This window comes from Tubulanus polymorphus, chromosome 12 (genome assembly GCF_964204645.1).
Source record: "Tubulanus polymorphus chromosome 12, tnTubPoly1.2, whole genome shotgun sequence".
NCBI classification, from domain to species: Eukaryota; Metazoa; Nemertea; class Palaeonemertea; order Tubulaniformes; family Tubulanidae; genus Tubulanus; species Tubulanus polymorphus.
Window position 1 is genome coordinate 117,857 of NC_134036.1, and position 20,975 is coordinate 138,831.

General features: G+C 41.2%; 3 protein-coding genes across 7 annotated transcripts; 1 reads left to right on the forward strand and 2 right to left on the reverse strand.

Moving 5' to 3' along the window:
- Window positions 1-3,920: 3,920 nt before the first annotated feature.
- LOC141914184 (uncharacterized) lies at window positions 3,921-6,217 on the reverse strand. 2 transcript variants are annotated; one of them, XR_012620739.1, is made up of 3 exons: window positions 5,213-6,217; window positions 4,825-4,964; window positions 3,921-4,762 (listed from the first exon to the last, which is right to left on the reverse strand). XR_012620739.1 is itself a non-coding variant. In XM_074805450.1 (3 exons), the coding sequence occupies exons 1-3, from the start codon at window positions 5,260-5,262 to the stop codon at window positions 3,935-3,937; spliced, it is 1,002 nt and encodes a 333-aa protein (XP_074661551.1). In that variant the 5' UTR covers window positions 5,263-6,217; the 3' UTR covers window positions 3,921-3,934. The 2 variants fall into 2 exon arrangements, 1 of the variants encoding a protein (XP_074661551.1); XM_074805450.1 differs by having other exon boundaries at window positions 4,841-4,964.
- Window positions 6,218-6,894: 677 nt separating this feature from the next.
- Window positions 6,895-9,981, forward strand: LOC141913880 (uncharacterized). Its single transcript, XM_074805052.1, has 6 exons — window positions 6,895-7,049; window positions 7,403-7,525; window positions 7,770-7,909; window positions 8,115-8,235; window positions 8,505-8,655; window positions 8,811-9,981. Exons 2-6 carry the CDS (start codon window positions 7,410-7,412, stop codon window positions 9,648-9,650), a joined length of 1,368 nt encoding a protein of 455 aa, XP_074661153.1. The 5' UTR covers window positions 6,895-7,049; window positions 7,403-7,409; the 3' UTR covers window positions 9,651-9,981.
- Window positions 9,934-20,633, reverse strand: LOC141913879 (uncharacterized). Of its 4 annotated transcripts, none has more exons than XM_074805050.1 (19): window positions 20,396-20,633; window positions 19,593-19,874; window positions 19,159-19,299; window positions 18,923-19,066; window positions 17,986-18,202; window positions 17,488-17,811; window positions 17,277-17,401; window positions 16,984-17,050; window positions 16,385-16,896; window positions 15,692-15,862; window positions 15,208-15,387; window positions 14,519-14,762; window positions 13,775-13,988; window positions 13,136-13,311; window positions 12,946-13,053; window positions 12,555-12,620; window positions 12,327-12,431; window positions 11,632-12,215; window positions 9,934-11,601 (listed from the first exon to the last, which is right to left on the reverse strand). In XM_074805050.1, the coding sequence occupies exons 2-19, from the start codon at window positions 19,830-19,832 to the stop codon at window positions 10,744-10,746; spliced, it is 4,476 nt and encodes a 1,491-aa protein (XP_074661151.1). In that variant the 5' UTR covers window positions 19,833-19,874; window positions 20,396-20,633; the 3' UTR covers window positions 9,934-10,743. The 4 variants fall into 4 exon arrangements, with proteins under 4 accessions (XP_074661151.1, XP_074661150.1, XP_074661148.1 ...); XM_074805049.1 differs by having other exon boundaries at window positions 9,934-11,421; window positions 11,452-12,215; XM_074805047.1 differs by having other exon boundaries at window positions 9,934-12,215.
- Between the last annotated feature and the right edge of the window lie 342 nt (window positions 20,634-20,975).

Genomic DNA, 20,975 nt, shown 5'->3' on the forward strand with positions numbered 1-20,975 from the left:
TTTTCTTTGAAAGAAAAAGAGTTTGGTTCAAACGTGTAAAAGCAGTTTTAAGAGTTTGAGAATTTTTCTCGGAATCCGGCCCGCAAATCGGTAATTAGTTCGTTCACTACGGCCGTTCGAAGACTCCGGCAAGCGAGTATTATATTAGTTCACGTTTTCCCCGCTATCTTTATACATAGGGGCAGCACAAGACGGTCGATATGGAAATCGCGCTCTGTGGAGCGCACTCAATTCATTCTTTATTGACAATGAAACTATTCTCTAAATCATGCAATTGATAAAGACTTTAAAGCCACAATGACTCTAAATGTACGAATTGGTTAAAAAGGTAAGAATTCATGAGATGTTTTGCCCTCACAGACACAGCAGGGACCTACATTGTCACTGGAGTAGGCTACAGTACAACTCCAGCGACAATAACCTTTCTGCTTGGCTACAACTCCAGCGACAATAACCTTTCTGCTTGTTGGCTACCACTTTCAAGTTTCACTTTTTTATTAGGCCGTACTCTAGCCGCGTGCACTGAGCTCAGGCGCAGGCGATAGTTTCACAAATCTTGATGAGCTGTTGTTACAATTCCTGTTAATTCTTCCTCTTTTCCACATGTTCAGCAGGTTACCGCCACCAGCTGACTGTCGACCAGTTTCACTGCCGGTTTTCTCCCAGCAGAGGGTGGCTCGTTTTGTGTAAAAACAAGAATCTGTTAATCCACAGTGTCTATAGTTATAGTATGTATCTAATATAACATTATTTTATATATATAATAGACACAAGGATTAACAGATTATCGTTTTTCCACTATTTACAACACTCACTGGAGCACCTTTGGTTTTTCCAAGCTTTCAGATGCCTTCCTGTAATTGTACTTTCCTCCCTCAACCTCGCACCCCATCCTCCCTCAACCTCTCACCCCATCCTCCCCAACCTCTCACCCCATCCTCCCTCAACCTCTCACCCCATCCTCCCCAACCTCTCACCCCATCCTCCCTTAATCTCTCACCCCATCCTCCCCCAACCTCTCAGTCAGTCTCTCTCTTAATGTGATTTCAATTTTATATTTCAGGTTTTCCTATCCGGATTGTGGGTCAACTTCATCATGAATACTGGACGTGGTGGACTTCAACTGAAATTCATCAGTTTTACTTCTTCGGTCAACTTCTTCTGGACTACTAGTGAACTTACCAGACTATACGTGAACTTACCGGACTGCGTGTGAACTATATGTGCACTTACCCAACTACATGTGAACTATATGTGCACTAACCGGACTAAATGTGAACTAAATGGACTACATGTGAACTAACTGGACTATACGTGAACTTACTGGACTATACGTGGATTGATACTCGTAAAAATAATCAGTGGTGGATTCCTGGAGATGTGGAACTCAGTATGTGGAATTGTGGAACTCGGTGGACTATTATTACTGCTAGGGTGAGTAGAATTTCAGTCTCAAGTCTCAGAAACAATTATGCAGAGATGCTAGTTTTCCGGAAATATCCGGAATTCCGGAAATTTAGGATCGCCGATGTCAATAAGACCAGTTCAAATACGGTAGTGGCGGGAAAAAAGATATTCTTCGTCACCCGGATAGCGCGCGGCATAAGAAGGCAGCGAGGGATGTGAAGCACAACGAATGCCTGCCGTCGTATTTTCAGATGAAAGATGCCGATCGTGATACTGCATCTCCGGCGATGCAAAAACGCAAAATTTTTTCTGGGGGAGAATTTTTCAGACCCCCGTTCTAAATTCCGGAATTTTGGCACTTTGGCCCAAGCATCTCTGATTATGAGTGAACAGTTACACATCTGTAAACATAGTGTTTACTGCATTTCATAAGAATTGTCATTGGAGTTATTTGTAGCAGCCTGTAATTGTGTTGCAGGAATTATAATTCATGGTTTAAGTAAGAGCATCAATTTTTACTTAAAAATTAATTGAATACTTGGCTCAATTGATGAAAAATTGTACTTTTGGACCAAATTTTATCAAAATTTGTGACGAAAATAAGGGTCAAAACACAAAATCGTGAATATCTAATTTTAGGGGCCTCAGATCCAAAAACTAACTTCATATTCGTAATCAGCACCGCAAAAAACATGTCTGTACTAAATTTTATTAAAATTGGGCCAAAAAAAAAATTTTGACTTTGTAGCCCATTTTTAGGGTGCATATTTTGGGCATTAAAACCCTTATTTGCTCATGAAGATGAATTCCGATTTAAAATCTGATTGCATATCCGGAATCTACACCTCGGAATACATCTTCCTACCAAGTTTCGAAGGAATCAGAGAAAAAAAATTTTTCGGCGACAAAAAACTCCTGGACTTACACCTTAGATTTTTGCCGTTTTTGGCCAAAAAATCGAATCTCTTCGATTTTCTTAAAATTTCAATCCTTACTATTGTCAGGGGTGCTGATTCCAAATCTGCAATCAGATTTCGAATATCTCGAAAACTCTTGGGTCCAAGGCCTTTTGAAAATTTAGGGGTCCCCCCAAAAATTCGAATTTCTCATTTTTGGGACCTCGGATCTGAAAAATTCTTTCAGATTTGTGATCAGCACCCCAGAATACATGTCTGTACTAAATTTCATCGAAATCGGAGACAAAAAATATTTGACCCCTAACCCTCATTTTGGGGGTACCTTAGATTGCCATTTCTCTGATACACCGGTTACTAGACTTAACTCTAACTCTGTATGTTTGATTGATGGCCTTAAATCTATTAAGTTTCATGTATATTTTTAGGATGTTTGTCATCAATATGGTGGAACTATTGACGTTTGTGTTTGATGATCAGGACTACATCAGATGAACTGGATAAATACGTGTTGGCAGTGTTCGGACTCAGCGACTGGATAAACAAACAAACGAACAAATATTGCGAGAACTTGACTTCAGTTATAGTGAACTTTATGTCCACGAGGACGAAATAATAACATTGCTGCTGATGGGATGAATATCTGTTTGAACTAAAAACTGTAAAACTGCTGACAGCATCCTAGATAGAAAACAAGAGGAACATAGAAGTTCAGGTGATATGCCATCCTATCCTCTCTATCTCTTTCTATCCTCTCTCATCCTCATATCACTCTGTTTCATTCTCATCTCTCACTCTCCCATTCTAATCTCACTCTCCCATTCTAATCTCACTCTCCCATTCTAATCTCACTCTCCCTCCCATTCTCATCTCACTCTCCCATTCTCATCTCACTCTCCCTCCCATTCTAATCTTATCTCATCTCATCTCTCACTCTGTTTCATTCTCCTCTCTCCTCCTCTCATTCTCATCTCACTCTCCCATTCTCTCTTTCCTTACTCTGCCATTCCTTACTCTCTCACTCTCATTTCATTCTCCTCTCTCCTTACTCTCTCATTCTCTCTCCTTACTCTCTCATTCTCTCTCCTTACTCTGTTATTTCTCTCCGTCATCTACCGGGTTGTGATAGGAACTAGTTCCTGTCTCGCCCGGTAGATGGCATTATTTTTTTAATAAAATTTGCTTAAGCAATGGATAAATAGGAGTTCCTCTGTGTGCTGTCAGTACGTCCCCTATAGCGTAGTTGGTAGGGTGCTGGACTGCTGGCCGAAAGGTTGGTGGTTCAAATCCCATAATTTTATTTATTGCTTGTTAATAAAATGAATTTTTGTTGTTTCAATAAAATGTTGAACTTTACTTTTGCAAACAAGCTGTAAGAAATTCCTACTTTGAATTTGGAATAAATCCTTTGATTTGTACTTTGCGTTTGTCCTTTCCTTTTTGACTTTGTCCTTTCCTTGAACGTGAGAAGTTGTAAGCGGAAGAGTCCTTTCCGGAGCAGTGTCGAGTATGAAGTTGCGAGGGGAAGAGTCCTTTCCGGGGCAAAGTGCCCGAGACAAGAGATTTTTAGGGAAGACGAGTATTTTATGTAGATGGACGTTTATTTATTTACGTTACTTTATAACATGCGGAAAAACGAAATAATGACGGAGTAGAGTCTGCGTCTCGAGGTTTGAAGATGTTGCCGTAGTCGGAGTAGAGTCTGCGTCTCGAGGTTTGAAGATGGTGCCGTAGTCGGAGTAGAGTCTGCGTCTCGAGGTTTGAAGAAGGTGCCGTAGTCGGAGTAGAGTCTGCGTCTCGAGGTTTGAAGATGGTGCCGTAGTCGGGAGTAGAGTCTGCGTCTCGAGGTTTGAAGATGGTGCCGTAGTCGGAGTAGAGTCTGCGTCTCGAGGTTTGAAGAAGGTGCCGTAGTCGGAGTAGAGTCTGCGTCTCGAGGTTTGAAGATGTTGCCGTAATCGGAGTAGAGTCTGCGTCTCGAGGTTTGAAGATGTTGCCGTAATCGGAGTAGAGTCTGCGTCTCGAGGTTTGAAGATGGTGCCGTAGTCGGAGTAGAGTCTGCGTCTCGAGGTTTGAAGATGTTGCTGTAGTCTGAGTAGAGTCTGCGTCTCGAGGTTTGAAGATGGTTCTGTAGTCGGAGTAGAGTCTGCGTCTCGAGGTTTGAAGATGTTGCTGTGGTCGGAGTAGAGTCTGCGTCTCGAGGTTTGAAGATGGTGCCGTAGTCGGAGTAGAGTCTGCGTCTCGAGGTTTGAAGATGTTGCTGTAGTCGGAGTAGAGTCTGCGTCTCGAGGTTTGAAGATGTTGCCGTAATCGGAGTAGAGTCTGCGTCTCGAGGTTTGAAGATGTTGCTGTAGTCGGAGTAGAGTCTGCGTCTCGAGGTTTGAAGATGTTGCTGTAGTCTGAGTAGAGTCTGCGTCTCGAGGTTTGAAGATGTAACTTGCCGGCTGAAAAAGAAATCGGGTGAACTGGAAAACGATTCCGGATGGGTGTAGTTTAATATAATTACCTCAATGTAAAGATACCGAAACAGCAAAATGTGGGTTGATGCGGTTCCCAATGCAGCACCTGCACCAAACTAGTTCAGGGCGTTGCGACAAACGAGTTGTGTACATGTAGTTGTAGTAGCGAACTGGTTTCGGTTTAACCCTAAAAAGATACAATATTCATAATGTATAAAATTGCGACTAATATAACCCCGAGGAATTCCAGAAATAAATCCAGAGACAAAAGCGATTTGAAAACTGAACTAGAATTTGAGATTAAAAAACCAAAAAACGTTGAATTTCAAAACGCAATTTCGATTGAAATTAAGCCGAATTGGGTTCCACAATCAAAACGCGATAATTTTCGAAAGATACGATTCTGAGTTTTGAATTCTATATGAAATTTCTAACCTGATCAAAATGTGTGTAACTTGAAATAGAACATCGGAAATCGGCAACATCAGTTTCTCGTCCTCATCAGCAAGTGAGCGGTCATCTGTTGAAATCCGACATCAACATCAGCAGCAACATCAGTAACAGCAGCAGATCGGGATCTCCTCCGCAATCATCAGCACCAACAGCCGCCAGTCTCATCTTGCGTTCTCAATAGCTAGGCGTCACAAATTCCTTCACGTTCCAGTCTCTCCTAACATCATCAGCCGCTAATTAGTAGGTTGTTCGCTTGAAGCCACACGTTCTTCACGCCTTGTTGCAGAGTTCTTATAGGTTGACCTTCATCACTGGACATCGGTTCTCGGACTGGCGTCGAGAGGCTCGAACCGCGCTTCTAATACCTACGTCGACCAATCAGCGACGGTGCATCATCGATGCGACCGGAATGGATCAATCAGAAAGCTCGATCGCGCATTCCTGTGACAGACCCGAGTCCGTGACGCTAATCCTCGAGAACCATTCAATTCGTGCCAAACGTTTTCAATGGGGCTTACAGGTCATCGAGTTTAATTCGACTATTCATAGAGACACATATTGTTAAAGATAGAAATATCGAATGCTACGATTTTAGCCTAAAATTGTATGCTGAAATTTTATCTAAACTATCCAACAAACTTTAGTGTGGATTTCCCTTCTATTTACGTCTAGTTTTGAACTATAATTCCGGCTCAATTTTACTATTTTCGAGTTTTGCTTTAGGATATCGAAGTTTGCTTAAGGGTTTGTGCAGTGACGCGGCACTATTGTGTAGTAGAGCGTATGACAGGTCTCCAGAGAGTTATTCTCTATTGGATAGAATCGTTTTGAAGCCGAATTTATACACAAGTTCACCAGACATTGCCGCGTGCACATCTACTCTGACTGGAATTTGGTGACGTTAAAAAATCATCGAAATTTTGTCATCAGTTGAGAAAGACCTGTGATTGATCACCGTCCGCGTTGCATGCAGTCACCACCGAATTCTCGCTTGGATTTCTTCAGTTCGAGGAATTAAATAAATATAAAAATTTCCCAAACCCTCACCATTCAACTTAAAATAACAAACTAATATTGTAAAAAAGTCGAAGCCCCTGGTGGAATTACCCGCTGCCGGGACCGAGATGACGAGATAAATAAATAATTCAGCCAGAAACGACTGAATTAAATAATACTTTACCCCGCCACCGGTGGGATATAGGACTCACGCATTAGCAACCTCATTCCAGGGAGGACAGTGCTGCGCGTAGCCACCGTCCGCTTACCGGAGCTCATTGCCACATCCTGACCCGCCTCCTCCGAGACTCGAACCTGGGCCACAGCGGTGACACGCTAGTCGCCTACCGACTAAGCCATCCGGTCCGCCCGATTGTGGCAGGAAAACATTCGAACATATTCGACGGCCATTCACATTCGGACAAAAGACCATGACGTCACAATGGTCAACGCCGTGACGATATCGACTCTGACTGAAATCGCCAGTTTCTGACCAATCTTAAATTTCGCAGCTACAGCACCACTGGGGGGGGGGGGGGGGGGATACACAGCACTATAGATTTCTGTGAATTCATTCATTGCTTTTTTGAAAAAAAAAACATATTCCCATCTAGACGATAAATATAATTCAAATCTAATTTAAACACGAACCGAAATCATGCGATTTTTAAACAGACTTTCGTATTTCTTATCAAAGGTAAGTCGGGGTTATCTGGGTTTCCCGATGACCTAATTAGAAACCCGGTAGGGGATTCCGTCACCAGTCAATCTGACTACTATTCACGAGCTTCACGCGATACTTACAGGAGGTTCATGTTTACAGGTGAGAATACGAATACTTCATCAAACTCTATTTCAAACATTTTAATCATTCAATTTTAAACTCACGTCATTTATTTAGCCATCTGTACACAATACCGCGTTCGGGCGAATTGAATACGTGACCGATATCAAAAACTTAACAAACAATTAGAATTTATTCATTTCATCAAAAGTGTCTCACATGGTTATCATTAGTTTGACCAGAATAAACGATGCATCCTCGTGAAATAGTGACAATATTAATACTATATCTAATATGATATCGACCTACGTTTTGGGTTAACTGACCTACGCGGGGGGTCGGGGATATGGTGCAATAAATTCTATCTATTTTCAGTGTTTTTTTATCTACAGTTTAAAGATGACTGCCGCACGTTTGTCGTTCGTCGATCAAGGCTTGAAAACTTTGCCGATAAAAATCATCAAGAAATATTTATCAGTTCTCGAGGAGCTCGATTTAACATCGAACCATATTAAATATCCTTTACATTAAACAACTATCTATCGATATTCTATGTGTACCGCTGTATATATTTGTTTAGGGTCACATGATCTTTATAGCGATAAATCATTATCAGTTCACGATTCACGTCAATCGTTCGATATATTTAATGCGCATTTCGATATTTCTTTTTTCTGTGATCGGAATTTTACCAGCATTTAAAAAAAAATGATTTCAAAATCAATTTTTCGTCTTTTTTCCGTTTAACGATATTTTCACAGATTTTCGATTTCTCTACGAATTGCCGAATTTGAACACGTTAATTTTGGACAGAAATGAAATAAATTCACACGTGAAATTTCCGAAACACACGGGTTTACACACACTGTGGCTGAATCATAACAATATCGAAAATCTCGGTAAGAACCTACTGTATAGTTTTACAAGATCAGCTTCAATTTTGACTCACCAGGGGGCAGTTCATAAGATCGGCCTATAAGACTATCTTAGTTCTATAGCCAATTAAACACTATTACTACAATTACTATCGCCCCCTGGTGCAATTGATTATAACTACAGCAGGTTTTCGCTGTTTTAATATTTTAATTAACTCGTCAATTTCAGGTGTATTCATTCAAACGGTTATGAAATCGTTTCCGAATTTAAAATATTTAAGTCTAATGAATAATCCGGCAGCGCCGAGTTATTTCAACGGAGGAAGTGTCGTCGAGTGGAACGATTATAGGTAACATACCTCCACCCCCTCATCCACTCCTAACCTCCCCTCATCCACTAATACCCCTCCCACCCATCATCCACTCCTACCCCTCCCCCTTATCATCCACTCCTAACCCCCCTCAACCTTCAAAACCTTCATCGTGATACGAAGAGCAGTGATACAAATTCTTTGCGTCGAAAGTCAGTAAATTTGGATCAAAATAAAGTCCAAGAATTGATTGGATTAATTTCCTTTCAAATGAGTTATTAGTTTGCAAATGTATCTATGATTTGTAGACAGTTCGTGGTGAGCCGATTCCCGAGTCTAGTGGCGCTTGATGACGTCACGATTACCGCCGAATTCAGATACGAATCAGAAAGAATTTACGGTCGATGTTTAAAAGAAGATGAATTTATTATTCACCACCAATATCAGCAGCAAGAAGAAGTCAGTTGATTCTGTTAAAAAGCTTAACTATTTCTGATCTGTTTAATACTGACCTCAAATATATATGTCTGTACAAAATATTTAAGTTATATGTAAAATAAATTTAAAGGTGTTTTAGAATTTTTGTCGTCATTGGTTTTTAATCTTTCTTCCAGCCGCAGCCGCAGCAGCAGCAGCAGCAGCAGCCGCAGCAGTCCGTGAAACAGTCAAAACAGCGTCACCAATCTTCTCATCAACTGGGGCCCGTGTACGCTGATACCAGCGGTAATCAAACCGCAGCAGCAGCAGCAGCAGCAGCAGCAGCAGCAGGGCGGTGCCCGCTTGGGAGTGAGGGCGAGGGGACCGCACCGACTCCGCGCCCCACGCCCGGGGCGGAGGAGGGCCAGCAACGACGGACTAAACAAAACCGAAAGTCATCTCTGACCAAACGATATAAGACTGGTGGTCCTATCATTCACGATGATGATGGTTACGATAGTTTACCACCAGTACAACACATAGAATTTCCTGAGTTCGATTTAGATGTAGACAGTCTACAAACTGTCGATACAAACACTGATAATGACGCCCACGGATCCAATATCGATGTAGACAGCCTACCAGATTTTGATACGTGGCCAAACTCTACCCGTGACGTCACACATGTTGATACGGAGGAGGTCTCTTTCTCCGAGGAAGAACAGACTGAAGAAACTTTAAATATCGAGGATGAATTGCTACAGAATTTACCACCAGTTTTCGATGGAGAAAACTTGGTCCGTTTAGATGATGGAGACACAACTGAAATACAACCAGGTCCGGGTCCACGTCCGGATCATATGCGGCATGCTGGAATACGGAGAGGACCTGTGTACGATGATGATGACGATGATAGAGGAGGACCTGTAGATGATAATGATAGTGAAGATGAAGATGTTACGACGATGCTGGGACCGGTGCAGTCTCACGATCACGGACGGAAAGGTCCGATCTATGGTGGCGGTGACTGGTACTGAGGTTGGAGATCACTCGCTGAACGTGGAGAACGTTAGTAATACCATCAACAGTATTTTATAATTATTAATGTCTTAATGAAATATGAGCAGCATTTTTACAAATTTAAACATCGATTCTCATTTATAGTTGAGATTTATAAATCTACCACCAGAGACTGGGATAAATTCGTCTGTGTTTTGAGCTGTGTTTGATGTTCTGATAATAAAATCATTGAGCTTTAGATTCTCGGCGTCTCTATTCAACACAAACTCTACATGAAAAATGATACATTGTTTCTCCTAATCGGCCGGGTCACTTTCGTAAACTGCAATGAAATTTGTAATCAGTTCATATCTATAACTGCAGGGTCTGTTATTGGTAGCCTGATCATAAAAGGTAATGTGCAGGGTAGATAGGCGGCCGGGTCAACATTCAAACTCAGCAGGAATGAGAAATAAAGTATCATTTTTGCTAAGCCTACACTGCCAGGTCGCGTTTTACTTAGATCGGTCCCGAGTTGAAGCCAGTTCACTTTAACCATGGACTCTAAAATGCGCTTTAGAATCCATGGTTTCACTCGATATGATCAATATCATCATCATCAATCATAGATAGATTTCGTTTAATTGACAAGAAGCAGAATTTATTCAGTTATATTTCTATTTACATCGAAGTCCAACAAAATCTATTACGCGTCTGTTTCAGACCAGTTCTATTTACACACGTCTTACAAAATACTGAACATCACAATATATATAATGCATATTCGAAATATTCATTTCATTTATGCCCGATTAAACAATAATTAGTTCCTAAACAAATCAAAAAATAGAGAATGGTATGAATTAAAATGAGAGATTGGAATTTGATAATTTCTTAAACCTGAATCAGTTTTAAACAACGCAATCAACATCAAAACTACAAATTCAAATCAATATCAGTCTCATTGTTTGCTCCTGTCTCATTGTTTACTCCTGTCTGATTGTTTACTCCTGTCTCATTGTTTACTCCTGTCTGATTGTTTACTCCTGTCTGATTGTTTACTCCTACAGTCAAATTATCTTCATCTTTCTCCCATCCGGAGATGAAGAATTCCCGATTGATTAAATGCACTCAGTTATTGTCAGAATTACAACCTAAATTCAAACTTCCAGTTTTTACTTTTTCATTTATCAAATTATTTTTATTTACAATCAATTGTCCGTTTTTTGGTTCATGTTGCAATCCATTAACTGCCAGTATTTCAGGATTGGACACATCTTTACAAATATCCACTTCCATTGCTTCACTACAATCTGTATCTTGTTCCTTTGCCTCAACCATTTCTACATCTGTGTCATTTGTGGCACCACTATCTACAACCTGCTCATTCGTCTCAACACCTGTCTCATCTTCAATTACATCATCCATTTCTGGCCTTTCCTCCTTTACCTCATCAGTGTCTGGCCTTTCCTCATTTACCTCATCAGTGTCTGGCCTTTCCTCATTTACCTCATCAGTGTCTGGCCTTTCCTCATTTACCTCATCAGTGTCTGGCCTTTCCTCATTTACCTCATCAGTGTCTGGCCTTTCCTCATTTACCTCATCAGTGTCTGGCCTTTCCTCATTTACCTCATCAGTGTCTGGCCTTTCCTCATTTACCTCATCAGTGTCTGGCCTTTCCTCATTTACCTCATCAGTGTCTGGCCTTTCCTCATTTACCTCATCAGTGTCTGGCCTTTCCTCATTTACCTCATCAGTGTCTGGCCTTTCCTCATTTACCTCATCAGTGTCTGGCCTTTCCTCATTTACCTCATCAGTATCTGGCCTTTCCTCATTTACCTCATCAGTGTCTGGCCTTTCCTCATTTACCTCATCAGTGTCTGGCCTTTCCTCATTTACCTCATCAGTGTCTGGCCTTTCCTCATTTACCTCATCAGTGTCTGGCCTTTCCTCATTTACCTCATCAGTGTCTGGCCTTTCCTCATTTACCTCATTAGTGTCTGGCCTTTCCTCATTTACCTCATCAGTGTCTGGCCTTTCCTCCTTTACGTCAACTGTGTCTACCTTATTGTCATTTGCCTCATAAGTACTCGCCAGATCATCACACGTCCCTTCAACTTTTATCAAATTCACATTAGACTCAGTTTCTATCTGATTATGACCGGTAGGTATCGAGATCTGATCATTATGTGTATCAGTAATTACTACATCATTTCCCTGAGAAATGTTCTCCGATTGTTCCATAGAATTCATCGTTTTATCAATTTCTGCCTCGTTTGTTTTAACTAAATCAGAATCAACTTCAGTTTTAACAACGACCGCAATTTGTGAACTGATCGTATCATTTTGCAGTTCAGCATTCTCATTTTTAAGAGTTATGACATTAGATAGAATGTCTATTTTAGCGGGGTCAACTGTGGTGTCGACCAACTGATTCGGTACGAGTTCTAATTTTACGAGTTCATCGTTTATTTCCGCTTTCAAAGTAACCGTGCCGATATCCGGTTTGTTATTATGCGTTTCTAAATTGTCGTCCGAGCGACGAATATTCTCGTTTTCGACACCTTTGAGCGATACAGTTCCAGCATTGTCTTTAGCGCCATCTGTGTTTGAAAAACAAACACACGATTAGAATTATATTCTACCACTTGATACTATAACCTAACTACTATCTACTGTGTATAGGAAGGAAGGGATGCATGAATTGAACTTACCGCGATCTGAATCAGGTATTTCAATGATTTCTAAAGGAACAACTTCGTTGACAATACTGCTTACAATTGTGCGACATATATGGTCAGGATCATCGGCGATTGGTTCTGAAAAATCAACAGAAACATTACACATTGAACTGTGAACTCCCCTCTCAGATAGAACCCATCTCCCGGGAGAGAGTGAACCCACTGGGACCCATGATCTCTAATGCTATAAACAGTATTTACCTTCATTAGATCGTTTTCGTTTTAAACCCAAAGCAGTAAAAATCGTTTGTGGAACTTCATCAGTGTCTATAAATAGAATGTCAGAAAACAAACTGATAGATAGAAATCAGAAAACATGTCTGGAGCCGCAGGGGTACATCAGGGGCTGCAGGGCGGGGGAGGGAGTACATCAGGGGCTGCAGGGCGGGGGAGGGAGCAGGGGGTACATCAGGGGCTGCATGTTGGGGGGAGAAGGGGGTACATCAGGGGCTGCAGGGTGGGGGAGCAGGATTCAAATCTTAACACAGAACTGTGGAACTGGACTATGGTATTTATCCACTGGTTATATCTAAACAATTTTTCAGCAACTGCAGCCACAAACAGGTAATTGATTATACAGATTTATACTCACTGGCGGTATCACACATATCAGGACTCACAGTTTCAAACACCTCTACGCAACGCGGAGCTGGACGAGTTTTATAGCACGAGAACTTATTACAAAATACTAAATGATGAGCTGTAAAATTATTAAACAGAATCAGCGAATCAGAGAAACAACTAACAATAAACATCGCAACAATAGAGAGCGACAAACTTACCGAGCGTGTTACCGTAGCGACTACGAAAACCGCACAAGCAGAACATGAATTCAGGTTGCGGATGTTCGAGAGGAATATCGAGGGTACCGTAACCGGCGTGATATTTCAACATGTGCGAGGAGTAAGAGTTAGAACAACACGTCGCAAACCGACACAATGAACATTGTATGTATTTCCTGTAAATCAGATCATTAACTTTACTGCATTTATTCTGTCATTGAAAATAGAGGATTCTTGTGAAAAATATGCTGGAATTTTAAAGGCACAGCATTTATTGTTAAGTGTATGACATCATGGCTCCTGAACTGGCAAGGCTTTCAATCTACCAAAAAATACAGAAACTTAATTTTGGCGTTATCTTCTATTCTTCACATTAGCTCGATATATTTCATAGCAATTATCAGCATTGATAGAATATTGAAATCGTACTCTGGTAGAGGGCAGCAGATATTTTTTAAGGGGTGGCTGAATTTCATAGGGATAGATGTAAAAATTTAAAGGGGTGGTCGCCACTTGTAACCGACAGGACCACTAATTAATTCACCAAGCAAAGCAGCGAGGAAATTCTGCAGACTGAATGAAGATGCTGAAAAACGGATATTTCGTCCAGGGAGCAGGCGCAGTCTAATTACTACTCACTTATAATGTCCTCTAGACGACATCACTTTGGTACATTCGACACAGCGTAGATGACTGACTGGTTCTACAATCTTCACAGACGACATTTCCTGCACTTTAGAGTGTTGAGGTACATTCAGTGATTTAATATGACTCGTTCCAACTCGACCTTTACCGCCACCTAGTTGGATCATTACTTGTTCGTTCGATGTAGTTTTTCCTGTGTTTGAAATACCTGTAAATTCAGAATCATACGCTTTATTCAATAATATTCATTGTTTGAACATTTGAAAGTTGTTTCTTCTCAAGTTACATCCTTTTGAATTCAAACTACAATAAACCTCGTCCAACTTTATAATCTAATCCAATAATCCATTTTCTGATTGCCAATGCCCTCAAGCTGGTTCCATAGTTGGTCTTAGACCGGTCTTAAATCTAAGCCCTGACTTTGGAACCGGTTCCACGGCCTTAACTTTTTCAAGGAGTAGCAACTTGCTACAAACCATGTTATAGTTTTTGTAATTAAGCCAAGGATACAAGGAGAGAGGGGAGAGGGGGAGAGGGGGGAGAGGGAGAGAGAGGGAGAGAGAGGGAGAGAGAGGGAGAGAGGGAGAGAGAGGGAGAGAGAGGGAGAGAGAGGGAGAGGGAGGGAGAGGGAGGAGGGAGAGAGAGGGAGAGAGAGGGAGAGGGAGAGAGAGGGAGAGAGAGGGAGAGAGAGGGAGAGAGAGGGAGAGGGAGGAGGGGGAGAGAGGGAGAGATACTTACAGTTTCTACCGGTATCAGTGCGCCGGTTTGTCGCGTGATGCGTCGATTTATGGAATTTCAAATCGTTTTTCGTAACGAACACTAGTTTACACGCTGTACATTTACGACACGTCGAGTGAGTTTGATGTCGTTGTAAATGTTGATAGAAACTCTGAGTTAAACCCCAGCCGTGACGCGACGACAGAGAAACTTTAAACACTTTCAAACAATAGAAACATAAAACATGTCGGGTTTTATCATGTTTCTGAAATAAATAAACAATCTTTCATGAGCAACTGAGTTGCTAACCACAAAGTTCTACGTAAAGATTTGACTGTACAGTCAAATCACTTAATGAAATTCAAACCAACCGTTCCATCCCATCTGTACTGATTCCCAAATTCAAAATCAAAACCCTGTTACATTCAAGGCAAGTGTGGTGGGTTCGTAGTAACGGCCATTCGAAAATTTTAGCATAACATCAAATAAATAAGAAAATCAATTTGCTAGTTTATGATATAAATCTATACTAGAAATCGACTAATTTGGACCAATCAACTTTAGCCAACAAGAATGAAACTCTGAAATTCTTGCAGATTTGTTTTTTAGAATTCTGAAATTCTTGCAGATTTGTTTTTACAATTCTGAAATTCTTGCAGATTTGTTTTTATGCACAAGAGGACGATACTGAAGTCAGTTGTTGAATTTACCTTGTTGAAATGGTCGATGATATCGTCGTAAAGCGATGACCTGAATGAACACAGTTGGCAGACGTACGGCATTTCACACGGTTTATGAACAGTTCTCATGTGAGCCGTCAATGTTCGATGAGTCGTGTGATCTTTCTCACAAATACGACAAACGAGTACACAACTATTACTCTGATGGACCTGTAATGTGTTAAACGAATAGAGAAATACTGAATGAGTACCCATAATGTTACTCAAAAACAGAAATAATAAATAGAGAGTTAGTGGGGTCGAGGTGCACCATGCCCACTCGGTCGAAGCGTCATCCTATAAAAACGATGTTTTTGGTGAACAAAAAATGACCACCAGTCGGACATCTTGATTCTGATTGGGCCAATTTTTGTGAATACAGAGGTGTTTAGAGGTGTTTAGAAATACTGATAGGCATATTGCAAATGGATGGTGACAACCTCTATTCTGGGATTGAAATGAAGAGTCAACAAACCTTTTCGACGTGAGTTTGCATCTCAAATGGAGTATCAAATTGACGGAAACAATGTTTACATTGAGTTAGATCATTCAAATCGATATTCTGTTGTTTCTCACTCTCGATATGCGCTCGCATGTGGATCATTACTTTTATATTGTTGTACAACATTATCTGACAATGATAACACTGAAAATAGTTCGCAAAGACATTTCATTAGTAAGTTATAATGACAGTTCAGATTACATAAGTTTAACCCCTTCCGTGCTGACTAATTTGTACTCGAAAGTGCTGGAGGTAATTTGGAAATTTTTCAAATATTCCAATAATGGGCATTCCGCTCTAGTTCATCTACACCGCAGTGCGGTGTATTGTTACTTATTAATATTTCACTGTTTGACACATGCTGCCATCTTTCAATAGAGAGGAACCTTAATTACTAATAACTACATCAATACACCGCAATGTTTATACTCTGCACTGCGGTGTAAAAACGCACTGAAAGGGTTGATATTTGACTGAAAGAGCTTTAGTGCATCTACACCACAGTGCAGTGTATTGTTAGTTAGTAATATTTGAATATGCTGCCATCCTTAAATAGGTATGAAAACTAATTATTAATTACATCAATACACCGTAATGCGGTGTACTAGCGATGTTAATCACAGATTTATGCACCGCACTGAAAGGGTTGATACGATTGGAACTTACTTTAAATCGATATTCTCCGATCTCCTGAGATTCAATGAGCCCTTCCTGTTTACCGTAGTAATACTCATCGAGAGGAACCCAACGTCCCGGGACCGAACCCAGAACTTCTACTTCCGGTTCTTCTTTCTTTTCCAACAACGTTAAAAGGGCTTTCATCGTTTTCGAGTTGGACTCGTCGGAGCCGGCGTTTAGTGAAGTAAGTTTGATACCGAGTCCGGACGTCCCTGGTACTGTATGTATCTCACCACCGGATGTCCCCATCACCGTACGCTCCAGACTGGATGTCCTTGTCAATGGGACGGTACGCTCCACACTGGATGTCCTTGTCAGCGGGACGGTGCGCTCCAGACTGGATGTCCCTGTGGTACGCTCCACACTGGATGTCCTTGTCAGCGGAACGGTGCGCTCCAGACTGGATGTCCCTGTGGTACGCTCCACACTGGGTGTACCTGTCGTTGGTCCGGTATGCTCCACGCTGTATGTCCCCGTTTTTGTTATGAGACGTATTTTCACTATAATAAGACAGAGTGAAATTGTAATCGTGATTTAAAATTGACAAGAAATTTCTTACAAAAATTAAATGTGATGAAGAATCTTACTTTTAGATTTAGGAGGCCGACCTCTCTTCGCTTGTGGACGCGTGATCGTTTCAATTTCACTTCCATTCTATAAAACAAGGTGAAAGTTTGAGATATAAAACATACAGACATTCAGAGACTCAAATTCTATTTACTAAGCATGAATCGTTATTTGTCCGATAAAACTTGTGACATAACTGAACTCATCTATATTTTTGAGGCTCAATTTGTCGTTCTAATTCAATTCAAGTGTCAGTTGTCATCAACATAATAAAACTCAACTAAACACAGAATATGATGACAATTAGTTTTACCTCATTACGTTGAGTGTCTTTAACAGTGAGCGAGGAATCACTGATAGATTTCGGTGATATATTCAATGATTTATTTGAAGGAGAATCGATTATAACAACATCATCCGGCTGATCTTCCGGAATATCTGTTTATGAAATACAAATATCAACGTTACTCAAACGCAGCTTCATTGTGTCTTTAAGCGTGTTACTCGAGGTATAATAAACCGACCTGTTATTTTCTCCGTTCCTCGGTTTCCTGGCGACAAAGTCTTAGCGATCGGATTTGTTTTAAAACTAGAAGGTGTAACAACCCGAGCTGGTATCATAGGTGGCGCTACGGTCAACGGTTTTCGTACAGTTTTTAGATGCGCGCCGTTTACTGGTTGTTCACTAGGTGGCGCCGGTGTCTGTTGGTCGGGACGTCGCGCGCATTGATTGGTTTTCGTCGAGACTTTCGGAGATCTTGTTTCCATGGTAACGATGACATCCTTATCGTCATCGTCGTCGTCAATAATGGTAACCACGGCGGTCGGCTTTAACGATTGATTCAACGCTAGAAATTATTTAACAATAAACACTGTTTAAACCTGACGACGATGACCCCCAGCAGAGTTTTAAACCCGACGACAGATAAACAGAACTGTTGACCCCTAGCAGAGTTTTAAACCCGACGACGGTGTTAAAAAGTACTGTTGACCCCCGGCAGAGTTTTAAACTATTTACTTACGTTTTATGGTGGGTGATAAAACCTGATTACCGCTTGATTTCGGAGGAGCTGCAGTTGGAGGCGGAGGAACAACAGTCGGAGTTTTCCTTTTCAGCGTCTGCAATGGACTCCTTTGTGCGTGGATCGGAGATTTTAGCGGTTGTCGTGGACTGGTTTCCTCGTCATCATCATCTTCATCAATAATAATCGGTTCTACTCCTCGGTTTAACGTTTTATTCTGAAATAAACATTTAAAATACGTTTCATTTGACTTTTATAGATGCAACAGGGGGAGGGGGAGTTAGGGTGAGTGAGTTAGGGGGAGTGGAAGGGGGAGTTAGGGGGAGTGGAAGGAGGAGTTAGGGGGAGTGGAAGGGGGAGTTAGGGAGAGTGGAAGGGGGAGTGGAAGGGGGAGTTAGGGAGAGTGGAAGGGGGAGTGGAGGGGGAGTTAGGGGGAGTGGAGGGGGAGTGGAGGGGAGTTAGGGTGAGTGAGTTAGGGGGAGTGGAAGGGGGAGCTAGGGAGAGTGGAAGGGGGAGTGGAGGGGGAGTTAGGGGGAGTGGAGGGGGAGTGGAGGGGGAGTTATGGGGAGTGGAGGGGGAGTGGAGGGGAGTTAGGGTGAGTGAGTTAGGGGGAGTGGAAGGGGGAGCTAGGGAGAGTGGAAGGGGGAGTGGAAGAGGGAGTTAGGGAGAGTGGAAGGGGGAGTGGAGGGGAGTTAGGGGAGTGGAGGGGAGTTAGGGGGAGGGGGTTAGGGGAGTGGAAGGGGGAGTTAGGGGGAGTGGAAGGGGGAGTGAGGGGAGTGGAAGGGAGTTAGGGGGAGTGGAGGGGAGTTAGGGGGAGTGGAGTTAGGGAGTGGAGGGGAGTTAGGGGGAGAGGGTTGGAGGGGAGTGGAGTGGAAGGGTGGAGTTAGGGGTGAAAATCTGAGTGCATCCTCCTGAAACGGAACTTATCTACACTTACTCTCACAACCGAATGATTCACATTTATATCAGCAGTTTGTCTATGGTCATTATTATTTTTACGCATTCTTTTTATAGGTGGTGGTCCTCCAGGCAGTGGTCCTCCAGGCATTGGTCCTCCAGGCGATGGTAATCCGCCTCGATCCTGAAAAAACAATCAGTCAAAATATTGGAGATGAAATCCTACCATACCAGATAAATGGAACTGGTAGATATTGAGCTGTCTCTATGACGCACCTGGATGGGTGATCGAGGTTTCATACGTTTTCTGAAGCTTAAATACAACGTTGGGTCATGACTCGGATGTCCCGGGGGAAATATAGATGGCACTGCGATATCTTTTAATATACGTTGTCTCGTTCCTGTAAAATCTTTTTCCTAAAAAATAAATATGAACAAAAAGTTTTAAGGGGGGAATCAAGAGACGAATTTTGAAGGACTTCTCAAATCCAAAATAGGCACTATGTGTTGGATATCAAAAAAGGCAAAATCATGTAGGCCAACAGTACTCCCACACTGAAATGCACCAATCATCTTTATTGACAAAATTAAAAAGGGCACTCAAAGAAATTTGATAGACTTCAACAAGTCTCACAAGTTCCCAGGTGCCGACAATCGACATACAATATTGAAATATGAGATTGAGATAAGATTGATGTGAGAGGTTTTACCTGGAAATGATCGCTACAAATATAGAACATTTCCGATCCGTGCGATAGTGTTTTTAGTGTTAACCGCGGATGCGCGATGATTTCAATCCACTTTCTAATCACCGCTAGTAACGGCTTGTTGCAGTCGCGAGGTTTCGGGATAATATGGAAGCTGATCGGCGACAGATGAATCGACTCGTTCGAGCGTCTATGATTCGTACAATTATGTACAATACACGAACACGTGTTGGACGTCTCCATCTCGCACGATCAGATCGTCAATTCAACGTTCAACCATAAAATCTGCATTTCAAAAGAGAAAATTATCGTATTTCATAATATCTAATAATTCCATCAAAATTCTACAATTACAAAATTGAAATTTAATAACACAGACAGCAGCCACAACAGGTAACATTTGAGCGGAGTTAAATCGAGTCAATTTAACTGGATCAAAAATTCACTCAATATCAATGATTATACAAAACTGAATAATGCTGCCTGGCAGCCTTCTTTATCTATAGATTTTCTCTGCACATATTTACGATTAGCTAGATCTACTTTATAGATTTCAGACAACTACTAAAAATAAACTACATTGCTTACTTATTTTTTCAAACATAATTAGCCCTATAAACCTGTAATTGGTGGCACTAATCTAAAAAAACATGAACGATCTTCAGCCTGTAAAATGGCCGCCATCTTTGTTGTAACAACAGTAACTTTTTTTGGTTTTTCCTGCTTTTTTACCTCGAAATAAGCCGTGAAAATTCCTAAACAAGAAACTATTCATGCAGATTACTGATATAAAGGGGTCAACGTACCAATATCGGCCTATTTCCGGCACATTTCGCTGTTTAAATCGTCAAGCGGAACGGGTATCGTGACCCGACTCCCGCTGGTCCAGTTCCAGCAATTCAATTCAACTGAATACGGCCTAAACAACTCACTCGATACAGCGAAATATTTATGTAATCATTTAGTGCTGGCCATAATTTAAAGTCACGATTAATTATTTTGCATGCTTGTGTGATAATACACTTCAAACAGATGCCATGTTCATGGCGATTTCGACGCTGAAAATATGGCGCAATAAAATCAAAATTGAATTGAAAGTTTCGAATCAAGATTTTTTCTTACTGTACTTATTGAGTTCCAAAAAGTATTTTCTTTCAATTCAACCATCGATTTTAAGCGTATAATAGTAGAATCTTCATGGAAAAGTTTTGATAGAATTAATTTCTTTTCACTGCGGAATTTTCAATTTACGGCACATCTCATTATTTTCGACGATTTGAAATTATTTCTATTTCCGGTATAAAAGATTCTGGGGCGTTAAGCATTTTTTACGATTGCTTTACTTTCCGAAAAAATTAATTATATATTTTGTGATTGACCGCGGCG

What these genes read in the sequence shown, in the direction of transcription:
- LOC141914184 (XM_074805450.1), bottom strand. Translation starts at nt 5,262, where the DNA reads ATGTTGCCGATTTCCGATGTTCTATTTCAAGTTACACACATTTTGATC. An exon ending in GTTACACACATTTTGATCAG is followed by an intron (nt 4,965 to 5,212) that starts GTTAGAAATTTC and finishes GTATCTTTTTAG; the next exon opens with GGTTAAACCGAAACCAGTTC. An exon ending in ACCCACATTTTGCTGTTTCG is followed by an intron (nt 4,763 to 4,840) that starts GTATCTTTACAT and finishes TTTCTTTTTCAG; the next exon opens with CCGGCAAGTTACATCTTCAA.
- LOC141913880 (XM_074805052.1), top strand. Translation starts at nt 7,410, where the DNA reads ATGACTGCCGCACGTTTGTCGTTCGTCGATCAAGGCTTGAAAACTTTG. An exon ending in GTCGAGTGGAACGATTATAG is followed by an intron (nt 8,236 to 8,504) that starts GTAACATACCTC and finishes TATGATTTGTAG; the next exon opens with ACAGTTCGTGGTGAGCCGAT. An exon ending in AATATCAGCAGCAAGAAGAA is followed by an intron (nt 8,656 to 8,810) that starts GTCAGTTGATTC and finishes TCTTTCTTCCAG; the next exon opens with CCGCAGCCGCAGCAGCAGCA.
- LOC141913879 (XM_074805047.1), bottom strand. Translation starts at nt 19,832, where the DNA reads ATGGAGACGTCCAACACGTGTTCGTGTATTGTACATAATTGTACGAAT. An exon ending in AGGAACGGAGAAAATAACAG is followed by an intron (nt 17,402 to 17,487) that starts GTCGGTTTATTA and finishes TTTCATAAACAG; the next exon opens with ATATTCCGGAAGATCAGCCG. An exon ending in TCATCGACCATTTCAACAAG is followed by an intron (nt 14,763 to 15,207) that starts GTAAATTCAACA and finishes TATTTATTTCAG; the next exon opens with AAACATGATAAAACCCGACA.